At 47.2% G+C, this 9679-nt stretch overlaps 1 protein-coding gene across 1 annotated transcript; it reads left to right on the top strand.

The window, feature by feature from the left end:
• The first annotated feature begins 4893 nt into the window (after nucleotides 1-4893).
• LOC149325779 (uncharacterized) lies at nucleotides 4894-6391 on the top strand. The gene has a single exon (XM_089563102.1). The coding sequence runs from the start codon at nucleotides 4940-4942 to the stop codon at nucleotides 5936-5938; it is 999 nt and encodes a 332-aa protein (XP_089419228.1). The 5' UTR covers nucleotides 4894-4939; the 3' UTR covers nucleotides 5939-6391.
• The last annotated feature ends 3288 nt before the right edge of the window (nucleotides 6392-9679 follow it).

The raw sequence follows: 9679 nt of genomic DNA, 5'->3' as shown, positions 1-9679 counted from the left end.
TGATCTGCTCAAAGTCCGACACTAACGTTGACGCGATGCAACTCAAACGAGAACTGGCTCTGTGCGAAATGTACTCGTCCAAACCCATGACGTTCATGAACATGCTGACTGCAGCAGCTCTTAAGATGGCAGCATTTGCCATGCCGTCCAAATATTTCCTATCGTCTTCGCACGACGAAATCTCCAACTCCTGGGAGTATTCGCTTTCGCTAACGTCCGTTCCCAAGGCACAATCTTCTTCGTGCTGCATGTTTGCTGTTCCTCCACCCTCCTCGTCGTCCGAGTACCGTCGCTGTCAACAGCAACGGCGCGTGGGCAGGCGCAGACTGCAACGTCGTAACGAAGAAGATTATTACGACGCTTATGACGAAGAAGATTATGAAGACGAAACGTGCGAAATAGTTCTACCTGTCGACGACGTGTGCTTTGCACTCAGCGCTTACGGGCCATTGGCGTATTCCACCCTCAAAGTCGCGCTACTCGATTACTGCGTCTTTTCGCGTTACGCGAAGAATCCATTTTACGATCACACTCTACCCAATTCAATGCAAGGTCCTCTCATAGACCCGGTCGCGTACGCCACCTTGCGCATTCTGGAACCCGTCAGCTGCATGGCCGTTACGGACGCGCAAGTCAAGAATTGGTCCAGAAATTCCGACCTGAACGTGTTCGACGCCATACGACTGTACACACACAGACCCTCGCTGTTCCCGCGGACTTGGTCCTACATCGGCCCCATGCTCTGCGCGTTCGGATATCCAGCCCGAGTGTTCAGACCCGAACGCTGGTCTCGCTCCGACTTTTTGCGCATCGCCGCTTACGGGCAATGCGATGCCGACGCCGACGACTACGATTACGTAGATTGCACGCCGGACAACGTCGTGTCTAAGGTGCTTTTTGCCGATGTACACCGCGACAGTTTCTGCCATCCAATGTCTTTATCGTCTTCTTCATTGCTGTCGGCGTCAACGTCATCGTCGTCTATAGTGGCATACGCCGCGCATCAACGCGTGTTCCCCGAGGTGATCAAATGGCTCGATTGGAAAGGCAGCACCTTCCCCAAGAGCATCACGGTCTCAGACATTCAATCCTCGGTGTACCTCATGACTCTTGCGCGAGAGTTCCACGAGCGACTGCAGAGCGTAATTCAGATAGGAGACGGAAGTGGCGGTGGAACGCTTCGGAGAAACAGTGGCAACAAGAAATTGTACGCCAAGAGACTAATGATACAATCGTCGTCAGACTTCCCAATGCTGTCGGAGTACGACGAGGACGTGTTGCGTCGCACGCAGCATCAGAACGCAAGGATTCTTGACGAAGAAGAAGTGGATGAAAGAGACGTCTACAATAGACACCATCATCAACAACAGTAGGCAACCAACAATCAGCAGTACTGCTTTTGTCTTTTTTCAACTCCTTACGTTACCAAGATTGTTGGCTCGGATTGGAAGATTCCCGACAACATGAGCGTGCAGAAGGAGAACGCTTACATCGCGCAACGCGCCTTCGATGCGATGACCATGATTCGCAACGCAGTGAAGCGGTCCCTTCGACGCAAGGCCAAAGTCGTGCTGTCGCGCCCGAGCACCGTATGCCGCTACTACAGCTCGCCCGAGATCATCGACTACCTGACGGACGCGGACGCGTTGAGCGAGGAGTTGGCGCCGCCCGAAGAGTGCGTCTTGGCTAACATGTTCGTGATGCCCCAGTACTTTCACAACCAGCACATTGTGTGAGGATGCGCGACGAGTGCAAATAAATTATAATTTTTCCACACTGCATACACCGACCAAAAATAATATGGATTCCATCATTGACAGACTCGCAAAGACCATAGAAGCTGCGTATGGCTTCCAGATGCACACGCGTGCTACTCTGCGACGCGGAGTCGACATTAGCACGCTGGCCACGCTGCCCATAGGCTACCACGACGTCGCCGCCACTCACGACGAGAGCGTCGCGCGGCACCTCGCGGAAGAGCCGCTGTACGCCCCGTCGCAGGACCACGTTGTGGAGTGCGTGCGACGCGTGTGTAAAGAATGGATCGCGTGGCCCGCGGTGGGTGGCGACGTGAAAGAGCAGAATGATGCCGCTGTCGCCGAAAGTAAAGAGCAGAAAAGAGTTCGTCTCGCGCGTGAAACGAGCGAGCTGCGCGAGTCGCTGCTCACGGACTGCGAGCAGAACCACGGGTCTCTCGTGTACACCATATGTTTCAGAATAACGCGCCACGGCACGTACGAACTGGCGTTCCCCATACGTAACAAGCTGGCCCTCATGCTGAACAAACTGGCATTGCACGCCGAGCTCTCGAGCGCGACCGAGAAGGATGATGTTGCGATGGTAGGTAGGGTAGGAACGGATTTGGCAATCGCCGCAACGGGAATAGTTGCAATAGCGTCTATTCTATTAATATGTAGTCAGTAAACATACAGCACACAAAATATGGCTGCTGCTGGTGGTGGCACAGAACCAAAGGCGATGCCGGCTCCGGGCACCGCTGGCACTGTTCCCACAATGAGCGGTGGCGGCGGCGGTATGATGGCGGCGACCGCGCGCTCATTTATCGACGACACCGACGACATAGACATGACTACGGACGTGGAATCGGGAGTGGATCCGAGCATCGTGCCAATCACGGGCACTAGCAGAGCCAGGGGAAAGTCCATAACGCTAGAGTCCGACATAGAAGCGATGTTGTCCATAACACCGTTCATGACCAGGTACGCCGGCTTTCTGTACAACTTTAACGACGTGCCGAACTACTTGGATGCGAACGGAGGAGGAATCATCGACAAGAAGAAGTATCACAAGCGCGAACAGGTGTTTGTGCTGGAGAGTAGGACCAAGCAGTTGCTGGGCATAATCGTGTACAAGGGAATATGCGACGTGTTCATGCTCTTGGTGAACAGTTCGCCCAGCGGAACGAGTTCGCAAGAGGTGCGAAAAGTCGTGGGATGGGCATTCTCGGCCATGGAAGTGGCCTCGCGATGCCTGCTCATCATGAGCAACGCAAACTACACGCCATCGGGCAAAGATACGGACCGGCTTTACGGTCGCGGAGAAATATTCGGAGCTCTGTTCTCTTTGTCCCGGTGTCTGTGGCTGTGCAAATTCTCCATAGACAAGACTAGTACCAGCATCAGATCTTACGTGGTGGACATGTGCAGGTACATCAACGCGTTCGGAACCGCGCTACTTCGCGTGCTCATCAAGCACGAGGACTCGATCCGCAGCATGCTGCTCAGCGGGTTCGACACGTATCAGAACGGAGACTTGGACCGCGTGCGAATGGCCACGCAGTACGCTCTCCTGAAATGCGTACACAACATCAACAAGATGGCCACTGGCGGAACCAAGCAGTCGATTCCCATGAGTACCGTGTGCAGTCACCGCACCATGATGGACATTCTGTTCAAGTACGACACTCTAACTCGCAGCAAATTGTTGGACGAAGGAATGCTAGACAACAGTTACCTCTCCCAAGACACCAAGATGATGCTGGCTCAATGCAAGAGCATCTACGACGTCAACAGTATCCTGGACAGACTTGCTGCGGACTGCAGGTCCACGGACTACGACATCATGTCGGGTCTCATGCCCGGCCATTGCGATACCAACTTCCCCACAATCAAGTCGGAGATGCCGTGCTCGACGGTGGTCGCCGACGGCGGCAGTTCTATGATGGGCGCCGCAGCGGGAGTCGGCAACAACGAGAATTTAATGCACAACATAGTCGATCCGGCTACCTCCACATCTTTGTACATGCACAACATGATGATATTAGATTCCCAAGACACCATACCAGTGTTCTCGTCCAACCACAATTACTTTAAACTGAAGACTATGAACGCCGAGACTGGAACCATATCGGCGCTTCCTCTCATAGTTCACGGCTTGAACGGGGAGACAAAGTCTAGAGAGGAGCGTTACTTCTACCAGCACAACGCGCACACCAAAGACATGCAGAACTTTTACGTCAAGGGCTGCAGCGTGTCCCCCAGCAACATTTCCCTCTTTATGCGATGTCTCAATTTTGAAATGATGGACTCGCACACGTTCGCGACGATCGTGGAAGCCATGAAGTCTTGCGACGGACTTCCGCGGCCGTCCGACATGACTCTGGCGTTGCTGCACAGTAGACCGTGCCTGCGAATGGCTATGAACATATTCTACCAACACTACATGTCCGAAACTCGCTCCACGAACCCGGTGATGCATTGCTGGGACAACAACTTTTTCGGCTCATTCAACAACTGGTGGATGGGCACAGACTTTATTCAGGGAACCATAGCATACAAGCACGCGCAGCTGCTGATGACAAGCATTCAGCAGCAGTGGCGCCGCAGGACCTACTATCCGTGCCCTAAAAACATCACCTTAATTTACAGGAGCCGTTTGCGTACGTCTGCCCCGGATGAGCTACCGCAGAATGACTGGCGATCGGAAACGTGGCTGGGAAACTGGCTGCTAACATCGACGTAGCTCGTGACGTCACCGCCCAACAGCTATAAAAGCAGCTTGCCACCGGGGATCTGCTTCACAAGCATTCAGCAGCAGTGGCGCCGCAGGACCTACTATCCGTGCCCTAAAAACATCACCTTAATTTACAGGAGCCGTTTGCGTACGTCTGCCCCGGATGAGCTACCGCAGAATGACTGGCGATCGGAAACGTGGCTGGGAAACTGGCTGCTAACATCGACGTAGCTCGTGACGTCACCGCCCAACAGCTATAAAAGCAGCTTGCCACCGGGGATCTGCTTCACAAGCATTCAGCAGCAGTGGCGCCGCAGGACCTACTATCCGTGCCCTAAAAACATCACCTTAATTTACAGGTTGGTTTTTTTTTTTTCTCCTTTTCCCCTTGAAATGCAACTTTAGCTATTTTTTTTTTCTGGTAGCCGCTGCTGCTGACTGCTCGGTCTGTCGTGACAAGTGAAAAATGGCTGACACATGTCTTGCATGCAACGAGCAGTTTTCTGAGGATGAAGCGTTTCTGACATGCTCAGAGTGTTGTTATGTGTATCATCTTGGCACATGTTCTGGGGTAAGTGAAGCCACATACAAGAAAAAGGCAGAAACTGCAAAAAAAGCATGGAAATGCCCAACATGCAAAACAGCTAAGGCTCGAAGCAACCATAGTGGCAAGAAAACAAGCGAGGAACCGGAAATGAATCTTGGAAGTGAAATTACAGATGTTCGTCTCGTGCTCACAGAAGTACTTGAGATCAAATCGAAAATCGACGCACTAGGAGAGATAAAGGCCACTGTGGATGGTATTGAGCAGTTTATGCAGGAAATGTCCACAAAATACGACGAAGTTTTGTCGAAAATGAAGCAACAGGATGCAGATATATCTGCCCTCGGAAAGCGAGTGGAAAAACTCGAGGTTCTGGTGGCAGAACAAGAAAACCAGGAATTAAGGCAACAAGTTAACGAACTAGAGCAGTACAGCAGACGCCAAAATTTAGAAATACTTGGGCTGCCCCATCATGAAAATGAAAACCTACTGGAAAAGCTTAATGTCTTGGCCACTGATCTCGAACTTCCGCTGCTTTCCGAGGCAGATGTTGAGGCTGTTCATCGATTGCCCTCACGGTCTATCAAGGAGAGCACTAACAACGCGAGTGCTAGTAGTGACAGTGAGGTCGAGGAGAGTTTTAAGAAGGTTACACCTGTTCTTGTACGCTTCCTATCCCGTTCAACCAGAGACGCATGGCTCGCAAAAAAGGGACAGCTAAAGGAAGCGAAATCTAAAATCTTCTTCAATGAAAACCTGACAGCACAGAACAAGGCGCTCTTTTGGAAAATGAAAAAAACGGCCAAGGAAAAAGAGTATGAGTTTGCCTGGTTGAAGAATGGAAAAATGTTTGTTCGTCGTGGCCCCCGCAGCCGAGTTATCAGGATTAGGACGACTAACGATCTGGATAAGATACGTTGAGTAACAGGCCGTATGCACACCACGGTAACTGATAGCAGCACCCTTGAAAATGACAGCCTCGTTCGCATATTCTTATCATGATGCTGATTCGTTTAAACATTCCAAGCCTCTACGAGAAAAAAATCAACTTTCCTTATTCCATCTCAATGCGCAAAGCCTTCGGAATAAACAGGATTCTGTAGAAACCCTCCTAAATGCACTAGACCATAAATTTGAATTTTTAGCTTTCACTGAAACTTGGTTTACCAATGATTATGATGTCATACAATTTCCAGGATACAAATGCGCATCAGTTTCACGGAGTAATAAGAGAGGGGGAGGTGTGGCCATTTATGTAATGAACCACCTAAACTATGTCACCATTGAAGATTTCTGTGTCATAGATCAGCACTTTGAGTGTGTCATGTTAAAATGTGTTGGTACCATATTTGCCGTTATATACAGGCCGCCTTCTGGATCACAGGCAATGTTTTTAGTATTTCTTGAAAATATGTTAGAACAATGCATGCAGTTTAAGTCGCCTGTAGTTATTTGTGGTGATTTCAATATCGATCTCTTATTGCCTGAATCTAATCAGCAAAGGATGCTTGATATTTTTTTCTCGTTTGGTTGTGAAAATGTGATACATATGCCAACTAGAGTGACTGATATGTGCCGTACTTTACTAGATGTGTGCTTCACAAGCTACAAAAAGGATGATGTGCAAGCAGGTGTACTGATAGCTGATGTTAGTGACCATTTGCCGATTTTCCTGTCATTTAAACCATACTTTACAACACAGAGTCATTCCAAAATCAGTGCACCGATTACATATAGAATCATTAATGAAGCAAAGACCACAATATTTAGAAACTTAGTAGCAGAAACAAGTTGGGCAGAGGTTTTTCAACTATCTGACCCCGTTACAGCATATGACGTCTTTATTAAAAAAGTTACCGAGCTTTATAATCAAGCCTTTCCTACAGTGCAATTCAAAAAGTGCAAAAAAGCCAGAAAACCATGGATAAATGCTGAACTTCTGAAAAGAATTAGAAATCGTGACAGACTATTTGCCTCTTTTATCAGAACGAAAAATATAGACAGTTTGATTGAGTATAAACGAATTCGTAACAAGTTAAGCTCTGATATTAAAAAAGCCAGGACCAGTTATTACGAACATAAGTTTACTGATATCTGCAACAACCCTAAACAGGTATGGAATACCGTAAACAAGCTAATGTCCAAAAATGAAAGAGACGGCATCTCTGAACTTGTTATAAATGGTGTGCCTTACACAGGGGCGTCGCTTGCTGACAAACTTAATGAGCATTTTCTCATATCAGGGGCTTCAAGTAAATCTCAGGCAAGTAACTGTGATTTTACATCGTATCTCACATCCAACATCGAAAGCTCAATGTTCATGTTTCCAACTACAGAATTGGAAATCTGCACAGTAATCAAAAACTTAAAAAGTAGCAGTGCATGTGGTGCTGATGATATTAAAGTTCAACCTATAAAATCCGTTAGTCACATGATTAGTGAGCCACTTACGCATATATGCAACCTTATTTTGAGTAGCGGAATATTTCCAGACAAACTAAAAATTGCAAAAGTCTCCGTCATACACAAGGGAGGCGATAGAAATGATATAAATAACTATAGGCCAATTTCGGTACTACCAGTCCTCTCGAAAGTAATTGAACAGGTTATAAACATCAGACTACTAAACTTCTGCAAGCGAAACGATATCATCGCAGAACAGCAATATGGATTTCAGAAAGAGAAATCTACTGAAATGGCGCTAATAAAAATTAAGGATAAGATAATAGACAATTTTGAGCAGAAAATATATACAATAGGTGTTTTTCTTGACTTTAGGAAAGCATTCGATTCTATCAAGCACCCGATATTGTTATACAAGTTATATAAATATGGCATTAGAGGAACGGCTCTCACATTAATAAAGAATTACCTCTCAAATCGTCAACAGTACACGAACATTCCGAATGCAAAGTCCAGCTTAGGTCTGATACATTATGGAGTTCCGCAAGGATCAATCCTTGGGCCGCTGTTATTTCTTCTTTATATAAATGATGTAATTAACGTGCCCTCTACACCAGAAATAGTACTGTACGCTGACGATACCAATGTATTCTTCTGCGGACAAGATCTGGAAGCCCTCCAAGTAGAAACCAATATATGGCTGCAAAACTTATCCACATGGCTCCGCACTAACGAACTGCAGTTAAACACTAAAAAAACTAAGTACATTATATTCCGCGCACGTAACAAGTGCATTAAACAAGAAATACTGATTCAATTTTGTGATGAATCTATTGAACGTGCAATATCTCATAAATTTCTTGGCGTCATATTTCACGAACATCTCGACTGGTCCCCTCACATTGAAAAAGTTCGCACAGGTATCTCTAGGTCCATTGGTATCATGTATAAATTAAAGGACCTTTTGCCTATGTGGCTAAAGAAACAACTATACTACACACTGGTACATTCGCGTTTCCACTATTGTCTTCTTGTTTGGGGCACAGCACCTAAAACAAGCATAGAAAACATATACTTATTACAAAAGAAATTTCTGCGACTAATGGATAATGCACCATACCTTAGCCACACTGCCCCATTGTTTAGGAAACACCAATTGCTTACACTGTGGAATGTTATAAACAAAAAGATAGCGTTAGCCACTTACCAACAAATGCATTCTGATCCTGCCGCCTTTTGTCATAAGTATCTCACGAAACCACACAGCTAACACATACGGCACATAAGTTATAATAAGGAAAAAATACGTACTAACTACGGCGCCCAGAAACTTAGCTACAGAATTTCCAGTTTTTTAAACGATCACCATCCTGCTGTAAACATTATTCAAGAAAGCAAATCATTGAAAGCTTTCAAAAATTGCATCACCATGTATCTGTTGTCACTCCAGGCATAACCACTTCTTTTTTTCTTTTTTATTCTGTTGTCTCTCATAGTACTTCTCCAACTGTAGATAAATGTTTAAGATGAAATTACTTCAGTTCACTGTTAACCAATACTTTCTGTATTTCCATTTCGTTTTTATGTCTATTTTACTCGCTGAATGTCTTGTGCTCTCGAATGGGAGCAAGAAGGGCGTGGACTCTTTGTCAGGCATCCTTTTGCCTTTTAGTCTGCGCCCTAGGAAGAAAAAAACGAAAAAAAAAAAAAAAATGTCGGGCGCGCTGCTCTTTGCGTCCAACATGCCGCGCATCGTGGACGGAACCGCTGGCGCCGAGAACAACAACCAGATCACGAGAATAGTGATGGAGCAGCGCGCGTGCGGGGCCATCGTGGACCAGACCATTCGCGACATGATCGAGGACGACTCCGAAGTGACCATCCTACCAAAGTCGCTGCTCGAGTCGGACTTTCTGGCTCCTTACAAGGACAGATTCCAGGGCAGCTACTTGACGCACTGTCGGTTCCTAGATGCCGCTAGCTTCAGGTTGTTTCTGTCCAAGTGTTACTACAACATGTACGGAGACGGCATTCGATTCATGTGCCCCACCAGCGAGATCGAGTTCCTGCTGCGTCTGCTGAAGCCGAGCACAAAGCTGGACATTAGCGAGCCCAGCAAGAGAAACGCGCGAACGCTCAACGCCATCATCAGCAACGCCACTAAGGCTTCCATCGAAGCCGGTCGCAACATGTCTCGATTGTAAAATGTGGAATTGAAAATAAAGATACTTTGCGTGTGTATGTATATTGGTGCAGAGT

This window comes from Amblyomma mixtum, chromosome 10, assembly GCF_055824585.1.
Source record: "Amblyomma mixtum isolate Tamu chromosome 10, ASM5582458v1, whole genome shotgun sequence".
NCBI classification, from domain to species: Eukaryota; Metazoa; Arthropoda; class Arachnida; order Ixodida; family Ixodidae; genus Amblyomma; species Amblyomma mixtum.
The sequence above is the reverse complement of the archived record's forward strand: the minus strand, read 5'-3'. Positions and strand labels throughout refer to the sequence as shown.

What these genes read in the sequence shown, in the direction of transcription:
- LOC149325779 (XM_089563102.1), top strand. Translation starts at nt 4,940, where the DNA reads ATGGCTGACACATGTCTTGCATGCAACGAGCAGTTTTCTGAGGATGAA.